The sequence below is a fragment of the Carassius gibelio genome, chromosome B1 (genome assembly GCF_023724105.1).
Source record: "Carassius gibelio isolate Cgi1373 ecotype wild population from Czech Republic chromosome B1, carGib1.2-hapl.c, whole genome shotgun sequence".
NCBI classification, from domain to species: domain Eukaryota; kingdom Metazoa; phylum Chordata; class Actinopteri; order Cypriniformes; family Cyprinidae; genus Carassius; species Carassius gibelio.
In genome coordinates, this window is record NC_068396.1 from 8,885,589 (window position 1) to 8,901,385 (window position 15,797).

Genomic DNA, 15,797 nt, shown 5'->3' on the forward strand with positions numbered 1-15,797 from the left:
CTGCTTCTTTTATCTGTTGCGGTAAAGAGTGAAAATACTTTCAATGTGGAGGACGTTAACTGTGACAAGATGATTGACAAGCCAGTTTACAGTGACAGGGTTCACGTAACTATTCAACAGAGGTCTGTTAAAGGAGAAATAATATGTCCAAAACTTGCCTACTTCTACTACACACTTAAAAGGTGTGTACTTTTTCCTCACCATAAGAGTAGTCTACATATACAGTAAGTACAACATAACGTAACATGGGAATTACTAGAAAAAGTGTGCTTAACTAGATTAATACTCCTGATAACAGGGATTGGGACGGCTAACTCTTCCTGAACGAGTCTCTGTAGGCTGGGCAATTGCAGCAGCAACTGGTGAAAAGTCCCTATAATCATCCTCTACATCTTCAGATGGTGCAGGCTCTTGAACTTGGAGAAGCTAGGAGTCATCCATTTCTTGTGTACTGTCTGCCCTGAGAGGTTACCACATAGCTATTAGGTTAAGAAGCAGGGTCCTGTATGACCACCAGTTTATCAAATCCCTGAGCTGTCCGCATCCTTCCCCTCTGACCCTGTTGTAAGGGTGAAAGGGTTTGGGGATTGCGGTCATAGTATAAGGAATGCCAAGAGCCTGTACCTCTCAAAGGGCATCACGAATATGGTGACCTTAGATGATGCCTCATCTAAAGGGATTTGCAAAAAGTCACTTTTTGGGCCAAGGATGCTGAAAAACTTGGAACCTGGCATGTCGGCTATGACCTGTTCAATAGTTTTTTAAGGGATGGTGTGATCTTAAGAGTGCCTTGTTGAGATGCACTGAATCTATGCATATCCTTACAGAGCAATCTGTAATGAAGCTTGTCGATCATAGCAGACACCCATTCCGTGGCATCAGTTTTAGGCGTAATGCCCAGTTTAGTCATTCTTTCGAGCTCTGCCAAGACTTTCTCCTTCGTTGCAATGGGCACTTTCTTGGGTAATCATACAGTGGGCACTACTGACTCATCTAATCACATACAGTATGATAAACAACAGGCGGTTTGCTAAGTATTCTGGTGTCAAACAGATCACTGAATTCCTGTACCTGGTTCTTGGTTTTACACTGTATGCACATGCGGTCATAACTTTATCACACCAATTGCTATGCTGTCTTGCAATCCAAGCAATCCAAAATTTGAACTGGCCTTGTTCATGGTCTAGCATTTTTGTGCCCTCAGTGTTGATAGATCGCCCACCATATGCAATGAGGTTCACTTTTTTAGCAGTTTATGTAAGCTTAGGGCACAATGAAGTGTAACTGTTGGGCAATTTTGTTGTTATAACGTTAAATTTGACACCTACATCCACTATCAGTTTTAACTGGCCAGACCCATGTTTCAGATGTAGTGTTGTGAATAGTTCACCTTTTTGAGAAACCTCACCCAATGTCTCACAATAGAAAGTATCCTCAGGGACAACCAGAGTTGTGTCCAATTCATTCACTCGGTTAGACTAGACTAGACCTGAATTGTGCTGCAGTTCGCTTAGGATGATACTCACGACTTTGAGACTGTGGTGATGTTTTGTGTGATCTGAACCACAGTTGCTGCATTGTACACTGAAAGCAAAGCACTTGAGTTTAGCAGGGATATGTTATCTGTTGCAGTTGATGCAGCAATCTTTTATGGCACATACTTCAGCCTCATGTTTCAGTTCTCCTGTGATCTTTTCAGATTGCACATGTAACACACATATATTAACTGCAGAGTCCAGCGTGAGTTTTTTCTCACGGAGCAGCTGTTTCCACACACTGACACTTTCAATCTAACAAACGATGCAGTCACATATCAGTTTGTCCTGAAAAATTCAAAAACATGAAAAGTTAATGTGCCAAACTTAAGTATTGTTGCTATAACCTCAATATAAATTATAAGACTGGGCAACTGAATAGTGCATATCAAATTCAGAGTTATTATTCTAGGAGAAATCTTGAGATATTAAAGGCTTATTTAACAACTAGATTATAGAGCTCGGCTCACTAGCTAATCATGGTAAACATCAAAATTGGATGTCATTCAAACGTACATGCAACCAGCGACTCTCAAATACTCAAGACTAACACAATTTGCAATCAAGTTTGGGGTTGGATCATCAGTGGCTTGCACAAAAACATCAATTAACTTCCTGTCTGTTTGTTTGCACGCACCAGAATATTAATGAAATGATAATGAAAATGATTCCAAAATCTGCTTTACAACCAAGGTGTGATTTGCTAGACACCGTGTTAAAAAAACTAATCAGGATGGGCAAGGTAGAATCCTGTGTAAGTATGCAAGGCAGCATGCATGCAAATACATATAAACAAACACGCACATACATATCAATTTCGCAACCTTCCTCTAACCCCCAAGCATAGTAAACTGAATATAATTAGTCTTTAATGCAAAGTGGAATTCTTGATTTCTTATTTTTCACCCAAAATCTGCTTCCTATTGGGTTTATCGCATACAAACAGAGCGGTTGGTAATTATAGGGGGTGGGGAGCGACGGGGTTCCCTCGGGTCTGCATATCTTTGTGTCTAGGTGTGTGTGTGTGTGTGTGTGTGTGTTTCCCAACCTCTAGTCTCATTGTTAGAGTAAACTCACATGTGATCTTGGAAAGTTATTTACTTTCTGTAATTGCATTTCTTAATCAGTCCATTCACTTTTTCCAAGTGTGTAGAATGAGAATTCAACTGATCTTTGGTGACACACAGAGACAGAGATGAGCAAATGAACCCTGACACCCTGAATACACTGATGCTCTGATGTTGATTATATTCTGTGATTCTTTCTTTTCAAATGGAGGATAGGATGGTGACAAACTGTCACTGCCTTGTCTTTACTTGCTGAAAACATGTTTAAATACAATTATGAGGAAAAATGAATAAAAAGAATTAAAAGTTTGAAAGTTTCAAGCGCCAATTACCATTGTGCCCTTGGGCAACACATTTACAATGCGAAAATAAATACATTTCTTAACATCAACATTTATAATAAATGTAATTATTTGACAAAATGGAACAACAAAAGATAAGCTAATTAAATAAAACAAGACAAATATGAAAAACAGTAACAAGCAAACATTTAATTAAAAAATATATTTTAATACATGATACTTTTGATAAAATTGGTGGAAAACAAGAAAAACACAGCCTGACTTTATTTATTAACTTGCTTACTCATTGCAGTATAGTTGCCACAGGTGTTCTGTCCCTGTAATAAGAGTATGCAATGGATAAATGATCTAATACATGTATCACAACGATGCCTGATAATACTGATACACACAGTCTTTTTCTGTGATCTCAATCGTGTGCATGCATATATAAGCAGTCGAGCACAAACAGGTGTTTGACAGAGTTCACAGAAGCAGAAAGATAGAAAGAGTGACTGTAAATGAAACAGCATCTTGCTGTGATTTGAGCTCAAGCATGCACATAAAGCGCAAATATCTCGCCCGCAGAGTCCTCCGAGCTAGCTGAACATCACCTAATATTATGCTCTTAAACTACATGCAGCACTACATAAAAAAGATGGGCAATGCAGCTTTGAAAACAAGCAGGTCATATCATAATCATAGTGCATGAATTAAATGTACAAAATTAAAATTTTCTGACATTTACCAGCACTCATCCTCAGGTCATCCAAGCTTGTTTCTTCATCTGAACAGATTTGGAGAAAAGCTGCATGTTTGTAATAAATAAAACCATCAAAACCATCTTTATTCTGAAAATCACTGCTAAAATACACGTCCTCTATCCTTAATATCGCTTTCTCCGGTGAAAAGGTAATTTTGTTAGAATTAGGAGAGAAATGTGCACAGATCCAGCACCATTTAGAAGTAAACACTGTCCAAAACAGCTTTAAAGAAATATGGCTCTGATGTTATAGGATATAGGACTTTTTTCTTGATAGAAAATGTTATTATGTATTATGAACTTGTAATATGGCCAGAAGTGATGGCTTGAGGAAAAAAATATAACAAATCTTGATGGATTGTTATTTGCATTTGCATTACATTTTGTTTTACATCCTAGTTTGTCCTACCTTTGTCTTGCACAGATTTGAGCAACATTTATCAAAATGTCTTGTTTTGTGTTCCACAGAAGAAAGTAAGTTATTTGGAAAGCCAGGAGGATGAGTAAACCTTGACAGAATTTTAATTTCAAGGAGATTTATCTCTTTAAATGGAGAGCAAATGGTGGATTTTGTCAGCCAAAGTACACAGCAAAATCCCCAGTGTTAATTTAACACTCTGAGTGTGGATTATATAAACACTGAAGCAGTGTTAAAAGTAACACTGAAGCAGAGTTGAAGTTAATGAGATAATTAAGAAGTTAATTGAGTTATGATTGAGCATTATTGAAGACACCTGATGTTAACAAGCAGAATCACCAAACGAGAAAATAACAATTTGTGTGTCACCATTATAGTGGTCAGTGTTTGCTTTAGTTGGGATCTTGGTTTGTGACTTTTTAAATTAAAAGTTTGTGTGTCAAGCCAAGAGCAAAAATCACTGGGTGTTGATGATTATGTTTTAATGTAATTGTTGCTTGACCTTAATTACTGAACTCTATTACAGTCTCTTCTCTTGGATCATAATTGATTGTAACAGCTTTGATTACACAACGAAAGAGTCTGTATTTTCTATACATTTTGTAGGCATCTCTTGTGATTCTGTGATTCAGATTTTTTTTTTTTATTAAAGAGTTTTAATTTTAGGCACACACAAATAACAAGAATCAGCATATGAATCTCAAAAACGGTGACAAACAGCATATCCAGATAAACAGATCTACTCTGAACATCACAAAACTAGATACAAAAAATTCACATAAAAACAGCAAAAATAAAATATAGTTAGAATAAAAAGTTAAAAAGACAGATCAGCTCATAATTTATTCATGCCGCAATGCATGATGGGAGCCATGGATGAGTTTTTATTGGCTACAACATGTTTTTTTGATGGTCACCGTTGTTGTGATGCTCACGCTGATTCCTGATGTCTGTGTGTCTAAACTAAATAACTCTTTTTTTATGTAGAACTAAGTTTTAAAAACATGTCATATTATGGCAAAAATGCTGGATACCTTTTTTATCCATCTTATTTATGTACACAGCAAAGAAACCTGAACTCAGGCATTCAGGTCAATCCATGACAATTAGTCCAAACCACAATCAATACCATAAGATTGCCTTTGCTGTGGGCTGTCTGTAGGGTATAACTCAGTTACCACAACCACACAAAATCTAAAGATAATAACTGAAGGGTCAAAGTACCAACTAAAGCAAACATTGACCACTATAATGGTGACACACAAATTGTGATTTTTCTCGTTTGGTGATTCTGCTTGTTAACATCAGGTGTCTTCAATAATGGTCAATCATAACTCAATTAACTTCTTAATTATCTCATTAACTTCAACTCTGCTTCAGTGTTACTTTTAACACTGCTTCAGTGTTTATATAATCCACACTCAGAGTGTTAAATTAACACTGGGGATTTTGCTGTGTAGAGATCCATTTCAGAATCCTTGAAAGTCCTTAATAAACATTTTGATATGAATTTAAATAAAAATGACATCAATCAGTAAGAGCTCTTTATTTCTAGCTGCATTACTCTGCTTGTCTAGTTGCATCGCAATGTCCAAATGAGCTTTTTTAGCACTGTCTTTCTAGAAAGTTGTTACTTCCTGATGCACTTTGCACCTTCACATTGCCAGAGCTGTAATCATGCCATGCTGTAGGTTGCCCTTGGGTCACACCAAGCTGTGATTTGACCTGCAAACCATAAGTGAAAGTGTGTCTGGGCAGTCATCAGTCGTAAAGTGATGGGAAGAACATGATGAAAATGCTGTTAAGGCTTGACAACATAAGAGGAGCAAATTAATATGAATGCATTTTTAAAAATGTATTTGTTGTGGTCACTGGAGTTTTGTGTGACCAGGAGCTGTTACAAAGCATATTTACGTGGTGCATTTCACACATGTGTTCAAGAGCGCACACAAACTCGCAGACCGAGTGAGAAAATCACATGCAGAATGGTTCATAAAATGCTAATTAGCCTAAAAGCTTTTTCATTAGCCAAGCTCTTCTCTAAAATGTAATAAAGCAGTGAATGAACAGATAAAATACTCCCTTCCACTCTAATGTACCTCTGACTGTATTGATATTCTAATCATTTGATTGGGCCAAAAAAAAAAAAAAATGAAAAGAGTTTGCTTGTTGTTATTTAACATCAGATGATAATATGAAACACCTGGCCTGAAATTAATACAAATTATTGTATCAATATAATTTAAAGAGAGAAAAAAATTATTGAAATAAAATAAATGTTAACTAAAAATGTAACTTTTTATTCCAGATATTACTTATTTTTATTTAGTTTACCTTGATGTACAAATAATTAATAAATAAAATTAATACATAAACTTAAAATTAAAAGATACAAATATTAAGAACTATGATAATATCACAATGAACTCATGGGTAGGTGATGGGAGTTGAATGAGCTTCCTCTGTGATCAGTTAGTGGTCATGAAGCTCCATCTACTGGATAAACAGTGTAACTACAGCATGCCTCAGCAGTGGGGTTAGTTGTTACGTCTTTTTCCAGGCCTACCTCAAAGACATAAATGCAGGACATCATGTTGTGCTTTAGAGAACCTGTTTTTTCTTAATAATACACTGGTAGGGTAGAGTGGAGGGAAACGCCCCCCTTAAGGACGGTGTCATTTTTTTTCTTCTGTAAAACAAATGTGAAATGTGTTCCGAAAAGTTATCATAGTTCTAGTGACACTGACATAATTCATAAACTAAGTATTAAAAATGTCCAGAGTTTTCAGGTTATTAGATTTTTATATAAAAATTTAATTTGTACCAAGGGGAGCTTTTTCCCCACCTATGGTTCACATTGCCCACATGGGTGGGGTAAAGTGCCCCCAGTCCGAAAAAGCAATTTGCTTTGAACATTTACAGCAAAATCAGAGATCGTGGACTTCAGAAGAAATCCCCCTGCTCTCCACTCACCATCATGAACAGCACTGTGACTGCAGTGGAGTCATTCAGGTTCCACTATCACAATATTTAAAATGTTTTTCAGTATTGTTCAGTTTTACTTAAATGTTATGCTACTATGGTTGATTATAGGCTGTTGTCCATTAATTATTCATTAATTGTAATAGGCTACTGGTCTTATATACTTATATACACATAAAAGGAAGCGTTTACTTGTGCTTAAATTCAAACCACACAGACTAAACCTGATTGGTTCGAGAGCCATTGAATTTTTTTTGTCTGCAGTGGGTTTTTCCCGTCTGGTACACCACAGTCCTCTGTCACACTGGCATCCCCCCAGTCCTCTGGTACTCTGGCTCCACCAGCGATGCTCGTCGCTGCGGCTGTGACCAGGTCTCTGGTACCTTTGATGATGTTTAGCTATACTGGCCCTCTGTCTGAACCTGCGGATCCACCAGCTCTGTCTCCATCGGTCGGAAGCCACACCATCTTCATCTTGGGTCCCCATCTTGACTCCACCATGTGTTGTCAGCACTGGGATGCTCTGGGTGTGTGCCATGAGCCAAACAGCATCTAAGCAGGGCATTATCATCCTCCCATCACCATCCCTTCACCAGATCATGCCATCATCCCCACACTTTTGCCTCTAACCATCCCTACACCATCTCCTCATCCACCTCCAAAACTCACTCCATCCCTCCCTATTCTGTTGATTGAACTTTATAATCTTATCATCAGTCTTTGCACACACTTTAGTCTTTGCATTCACTTCTGCACTTTGTTTTTCCGTTCATTTTTTATTTTTTTCCCTTCAAAAAATTGCATTGTAAATTTTATTTATTAATTGATGTAAAAATCTCCACTTTTTACTAATACAGGTTTAACGGAAATGTTCTAAAAAATGTATAAGATGGCTTTGCCAGAGCATTTAATTTATTATAATATTTTTGTATAATGTTTTAATATACTTGCATGTTTGTAGTAATACAAATACTATAAAAGTACTCGTATTTCAAGAGCATTTGTAATACATTTAATAGTATGTTTTGTTTTTCACCAAGATATGTACGCTGCTGTACTTTTTTAAAGTACTTAATGAATATTTGTAATGTATACAATATATAATACTTTAAAGTTTTCTAGATATATCAAAATGTTTAATACTTGCGTGTGTGTGTGTATATACTGAAAAAAGCAGCTTTATAATATACTAGTAATGCTAATGCATTTCTTATGAGCTGAAATACAACTGAAATGTACTTAAAGTACATTAAAACCAACATACTCTAACTGTAGTTCATGAATTATTAATTGTACATTTAAATGTATTTGAACAAATATATTATATATTAACAAAAGTATACTTTAAGTGGTTCCAATTTAACGCAATTTCAATATATTAAATATATTGAACTTATATCTTGAAATACACTAAATATACTTAAAGTTGTTTCAAAAGAATAAATGTAATATGCGCTTACTAGTTTAAATATAGTAAGTGTGTCTGAAAAAAACTCAATTTAAATAGATTTCTTTTCCAGCTGGGATTCTTAAAAAGAAATGCAGCAATGCAGATTCATCATCCATGCGAATAAGCTAGACACACTGCATAATACTTCGAGGGAAGTCGTGGCCTAATGGTTAAATAGTTGGACTTGCAATTGAAGGGTTGTGAGTTTGAGTCTCGGTCTGGCAGGAATTGTGGGTGGGGGGAGTGCATGTACAGTTCTCTCTCCACCTTCAATACCACGACTTAGGTGCCCTTGAGCAAGGCATCGCAGCATAAATGGCTGCCCACTGCTCTGGGTGTGTGTTCACGGTGTGTGTGCACTTTGGATGGGTTAAAAGCAGAGCATGAATTCTGAGTATGGGTCACCATACTTGGCTGTATGTCATGTCACTATTTGTATTTTTTATATATATATATATATATAAGTTTTTTTTGACTGTCCCAGATGAAGTATTGGCATCGTGAAACAATCATAGCGATTTCTGTGGCTCCCAATCTGCGCTCCTTTCATATAGTTAGAGATGCTCAAAGATGGCTTTTGTCATTGTCTTGTGACTAATTATAGCCAACAATAGTTTTAGGACAGTGTCAGAAAATTTGCATGATCATCACACAGTGTGTTTACAGCACGCTTACTGTCCAGCTAATAAAAATGAAAAAATGTTGTTTTATTATATTAACGGTAGGAAATGTACAAAATATCTTCATGAAACATGATCTTAACTTAATATCCGTATGATTTTTTGCATAAAATAAAAATAGATAATTTGCATTTTTAAAATGTATTTTTGGCTATTGCTAGATATATATTCTGCTAGGTTTTGTGGTCCAGGATCACAAATGTGACAAGTAATCCATGCCACCAAACATAAAACAAGCCCTTATCTCTTCCTCTTTTGGCACTTTCATTTTTTTCAGCACATATAAAAGCTCCAATTGCCAAAGTGTGATTCATCTCTCTCTTTTTGTTTACAACTAACATGTAAGTACAAGTCAATAGGTGTCATCATCGTAAAGTCTACATGCATGTTGTACCCAAGTTTTGTATTAGTAGGCTAACTTACAATGTTTTTATTAAATTCACGCTAAATACAAAGACAATCGAATTAAAAATATCTTATGGCATTACACCCATATCTGGTAGGCCTACTTAATTAAAAAGACTGATTTAATGTGTAGTTAATAGATTAAACTACATTATTTGCCCAGATACCTAATAGATCTAATAGATAAACTAACATGATCTATAAAGGTGCAAAATGCATTTACTTACATATATTTGAGAACCAAGATACTTAACCCAACATATGTACTGTTTTGAACTTATTACTAATGCATTCCTTTACTGGATCCTTTAATTTAACAGAAGTTTACCAGTTTTTAAATGACCTCCTCACCTAGATACTTATGCTTTGACTCATTACCGGCAACATGTCATAAGTGCCAGTACGCACGAAAAAGTGCCAGTACGCTAAAAATTCCAAAATAGAAGTGCAGGTACTGCATACCGATGCGTACTGGCCCACTTCAAGCACTGGTTTGACTTGAATAAAACAACCTATAACCCATAACTGTATGTGTTCAGTCTGAACACCTTAGAGCTGGGTTGCCAAATAACCCAAATTGGGATGTTTTTAACCCAGCATTTTTTACAGTGTGGAAATGAGGATTTTCAGTGCTTTAGCTCTTGTCTAAGGCCACATTCTATTTTGTGAAGCTCAACAATCTTGTCCTGCACATCAACATCATATCAGCTATATCTTGTGATGGATGATTAGGGGAATTTTGCCTTTGTGTTCCTCATATTTATATTTCTGTGGAACAGGAAGTCATGACGGGACCATTTCATGCCCCTATCTCCCTGGTGTGCTAAAAATGTAAACATGAACGAGAATATACTTCAGAGATATTTACTTATAAGAATTTCTAGGGGTGCCAACAATTGTGGCCAGCATGCACTCATTGTATTATTTTTTTTTTAATTAGAGATAAAAAAAAAAAAAAAAATCAACGACGCAGATTGATTTTCACAGCTACCTTTGCTCATATTTACCAATATTCCAAAAAGGGGCCCAATATTAGTGGATGGCACTGTATGTGTACAATGTAATTACGACAGTGACTCATTTAAGTGAATTCCGCACACTTAATTGTAGGGGGCTCCAAAGTCACACAAAAAAAAAAAAAAACACACATATAAGTTACTTTAAGAAAAAAAATGAAAATGTTGCATTCCCAAAGACTTCTTAAAAATGTGTTTATTATTATTATTATTATTATTATTATTATTATTATTATTATTATTATTATTATTAATATTTTCTTAAGAGTGTTAAACTCAAAACTTAAATTAAAAATCATAATTGTCTTAATGTTGGGATACCCTTCTACTTATCTTAAATAAAATGGCAAAATGTCTTAACCCAGGTTAAAGCTTTCATTAATTCATTGGGCTATTTTAAATATTAAGCATTACAACATAACACTAGCTCATGACAATACTAGCAAGTAAATTCCCCTGTGACAGTATGATAGGACAGTATGTAGCTTTAGGGTGTGACACGTACAAGGCTATGTTTATGTGAATGCTTTCTGAATGCACACCCAGCTCTAAAACTCTGCTGGTTCAAGGAAGTAATGTGAAGCTTGTTCTTTAAAATAGCTTCCTCCTGTGAACAGGAATATACATGAAACTTGACACTTTTCATTTCATTCACTGCAGTGTTTATCATTTAACATGTTTCATAAGCCTGAAATGGTCTTTGACTCCACTGATCTTTTCCTTTGGTTTATTTGGAATTTGGGATTACCAACAGGATATTGTAGACACTGGGAGTTACCTGGTATTCATGAAAGCCAAATCCGTATACCAAATACATATCTAATAAGTGAACATTAGTTCATATAAAGAGGAAAAACATATGTTACAACATTGTGAGAGTTTCTAACATTTGTTTGACCTGATCAGCTAAAAAAGTAAAATTGAATAGAAAAACAATTGTGTGTAAAAAAGGTTAAAAGAGGTCAAGAATAGGTTAGGATCACAACACAGGAGTCTGAAATGAACATACAATAAGCAATCGTTGTAATCTGGAGTTGAAGATGTATGTAAACAAACTGCTTTTGTAGTTACAAAGTTATTCTAATTACTGGCACAAACATTGTGAGACTGCAACCTCAACCGGCCCATTGATCAATTTTAGGTTGAATTTGTTAACATCTAATAGGTCAAAGTTTCGAAGAATCAGTATCTTAGATAGGTGTTGTCTGACGATTATCTGTCAAACATTAGGTTAAGATTAGACCAACTTTTTTGGATATACAGCAAAGCACACACACACACACACACACACACACACACACACACGTTTGTTTTTGTGAAAAGTGGGGACATCCCATAGGCGTAATGGTTTTTATAATGTAGAAACTGTATATTCTATCGCCCTTCACCAACCCTACCCCTAACCCTAACCCTCAAAGGAAACTTTGTGCATTTTTACTTTCTCAAAAAAACCTCATTCTGTATGATTTATAAGCGTTTTGAAAAATAGGAACATGGGTTATGTCCTCATAAGTTCAAGTTCAAGTTTAAGTTCAAATTCTTTATTTGTCCCCAATGGGGCAATTCATTTTGCAACAGATAGTATAACATATCACACACAATCACACACACACTACCAATACAAAAATTGCCTACCATGCAGACATGGTTAAAATAATAAAAACAATAAACAATCAATAAATAAATTGTTCATAAGTCACCCTCTCCTTGTAATACCTGTGTCATACCCATGTCATTATACAAAGTTGTGTCCTGATATGTCACAAAAACATGCCCACACACACACACATAGACCTACAGTATATTTGCATGTGGCATTGAGGCAGAAAGAGCAGAACTGAGCAGAAATCAGTTTTTTAGACAGTAATATGTAATCATTCATCCAGAAGGGTCTCAGGTTTGTCATATTCAAATAATTTAAAGTCTGTTTCATAAAGATGGTAGAGTTTTCTTCTGTCAGCTACTGAAATGTTTGCAAACCATTCTCGTTCCCAGTCTACTGCTGTCCTGTTCTCATACCCTGGGGGAAAGTGAATGTAATCATCCAGACCAAGAATCTTCAACAATTGTTCTGTATCCTCATCAAGAGTTTCAAGTTTGCCTACAAAGTCATACTCAATTTGGCACGGATGGCAGAGTCTGTACATCTGCTGCCAATGCTCATTAAATGGCTTCTCCTCCTCAGTCTTTGGATCTAACAGGTACTTAATAAAGTGAGTAAAGGACAATCTAATACCTGTAGCAAATGCTTCTTTGGCAGAGTCAGGGGGCTTTGAGATATTAGCATAACGTTGAAGCATTGTGGAGCCATAATGACTGTAGAAATACTCATCTGGCTTAACAAACTTGTCCCGAAAAGCAGAAATAAGTCGTACAAAAGGATCCCGTACAAAAAGGAACTTTGTGTAATTCTTCAGTTTGTGATGCATCAAAGGACGTGAGTAACGTCCAAAACGCCTCCAAAGCTTGTTAAACGTCTTATGCAATGTAGAATTATGGATTATCTTGTATGGTATGTCAAGAGGATCCAGATACGGAGCTCCATCAGGTGCCTTCAGGTTCTGGCTGAGCACAATCATGACTCGTTTCCAGTTGGTACAGGCTACCTTTGGTACAAAACAGTAAATAACACCATGGCGATCATCCACAATGAGGTGGTCCAGGGCTTTGTTTGGAATCTGGTCAAATTTGATTAATTTCTCAGTAAAATTCACACTGCTGCTGGCCGAGCAAAGCTCTCTTATAATACGCCTTCTATGTTCTTGCCGCATTTTGAGGTGTGTGAGATCTAGTGATGAGGCCGTTTGCTGGTAAAATGTCCTCTCTCTCCTTGAATCCCAGCAAATTATGAAGAATGCAATCAGTATTGTTCCCAAAAAAAAAGCAACACTTGAGCTGCTGCTGCATTTTCACCAGGAGTCTATACCAGTTCCTTAAAATAAACTGAACGCTAAACATTATTGTTTTAGGAATTAATCAAGTTGAGAATTCTGGGGGAGAACACAAAAATAAAGACATAAACAATCGAGTCAGAATTCATAATCTTTACCACCACAAAATATGATCCATCATTCACCCACTTTCTTGTGCACTAGCAACCACTCTGCCAGACTACATTCTTTTTAAATTATATGATTGTAAACTTTTTAGATTGGTTTGAAAGCATCATGTTTCTTGCTTTGCTACACTTTTGAATATTATAGACCTATCATTATCATATTATAAAAGCCTATAAAACATTGCAAATTTAGACACTGTAGTACTGTTAAACAGATATCTTCAAAGTGATATAATCCTAAATTATCGATGTCACAGAATAAACATATTGTAGTTTTTGGGTTACTTCTTAAAATAAAAAAATCAACCGTATTCACTCACCCACACTAGAATCTCCTTATCATGGTGTTGTATGCTCCTCTTCCTAATTTTTCGGACCACAAAGGGAGAAGGCGACGTGTTAGTAACCGGTTTCATTTGAAGGAATGTTGCACTTGTGAGCGTTTGCTGTGCGAGTCAGAGTAAACGACTCCTGTCACACGCTCTCTGAAATGTGTAGTTTAGCCTATTCAGGGTGCGATTTAAAAGGGGGGATGCGTGGGATTTCCCCCTTTCTGGTCAATGTATCCCTGCCTCTGCCTAAAGGGTACTGTAACTAAAGCCCTGGTAAAAGCCTGACTCCACCCACTGGCAGTATTTGAAAAATGCTGAAAAGTGGGGAGAGCACAGCGGAGATAAAGGGAATGAACCGAGGGTGGGGCATGAACCTGAGACCCGCAGTGACGGATTGATTGACAGCTGCTGTCAGAGTCACTAAAATGGGGAGTGACTGTAGTGACGCAAGTAGCTTTGCAACAGAGCGTTCATTTGAAGTAGAGGACTTTTCTCTCCCACCTTCACCTGAAGTGGAGAATGTCAAGGTGTCTGTGGCCTGAGCCATAACAATTCGAGCCGCTGGCTCAAACTGCGGTCTTAACTCCCGCACCACGTCACTTTTTAGTGCGAGCTGTGTGGAGAAGCCCATTTCCACCTCCATTGCGTTGGAGAAGCAATCCCGCGTAAAATGCAGTCTGCTCACTTCAGCTCTAGGCAGGAACTCGCAATCTTCCAGGCAAAGTGCATGCAACCACTAGTGCCTAATTTTCAAGTCTGCTGGAAAACTATGCAGTCCAGCAGTGCTGTCGCAACCAGCAACACTACACCTATGTACCATCCTGACCACATTAAAAAAGTTAACAGCTTTAGTCAGTTGTGGTTTTATGCGTATTGGAGACGCGAACCGTTTAAAACGATTCGGTTCGATTTGGTGAACTGTTTCAAAAAGATCCGGTTACATCGAACGATTCGTTCGCGATCCGGATATGACAAACTGCTTTGTTTTGAACTGTCTTACAACAGACATGGAAGAGAAGACAATTCTGAATAAAGTCGTAGTTTTTGCTATTTTTGGAACCAAAATTAATTTTCGATGCTTCAAAAAATTCTAACTGACCCTCTGATGTCACATGGACTACTTGGATGATGTTTTTCTTACCTTTCTGAAAATGGACAGTATACCGTACACACAGTTTCAATGAAGGGACTCAGAGCTCTCGGACTAAATCTAAAATATCTTAAACTGTGTTCCAAAGATAAATGGAGGTCTTACTGGTTTGGAACGACATGAGGGTTATTAAGTTATTAATGACAATTTTCATTTTGGGGTGAAATATCCCTTTAAATGTTAAATGCTTCCATTAATAAAAGCAAGTCATTAATAACAAGCTATATTCATATGAATTATAAAAAAAAATATTACAAGCTAACAGGACTGTTATCAGTAGTGCGCAAGTCTTAATAATGCCAAAGTGCAGTGCCTTCAACACACACTAAACCCACACTATCTCCAATACCGCTCCGGAGCTCTATACCAGGCTTAATGTATCCCATCATGTATCATGTTTTGGAATAAATTTATTAGACTTTTTGCCGAGATCTCACATGAGGGGGGGGGGGGCGGTCGGGGGGGCATGGTTGTGGTAGAATAAAATAGAATTATAAACAGAATTTTAATATGTTTTGTGAGCAAAATATTTCAAATATAAACTGACATGAAGGTACTGCAAGGGGGGAAAAATGTGTCCTTTTATTTATTTACTTTTTTTTTGGATTTACATAAAAAGGTATCAAAAGCATGGTACAGTAAATGTGATAGTGTGATATC

The 15,797-nt window shown here is 36.6% G+C and overlaps 1 protein-coding gene across 1 annotated transcript; it reads right to left on the minus strand.

Annotated features, from left to right (window-relative positions):
* Positions 1–12,425: 12,425 nt before the first annotated feature.
* Positions 12,426–13,569, minus strand: LOC127949635 (carbohydrate sulfotransferase 12-like). Its single transcript, XM_052547070.1, has one exon. The coding sequence runs from the start codon at positions 13,366–13,368 to the stop codon at positions 12,472–12,474; it is 897 nt and encodes a 298-aa protein (XP_052403030.1). The 5' UTR covers positions 13,369–13,569; the 3' UTR covers positions 12,426–12,471.
* Positions 13,570–15,797: the final 2,228 nt, after the last annotated feature.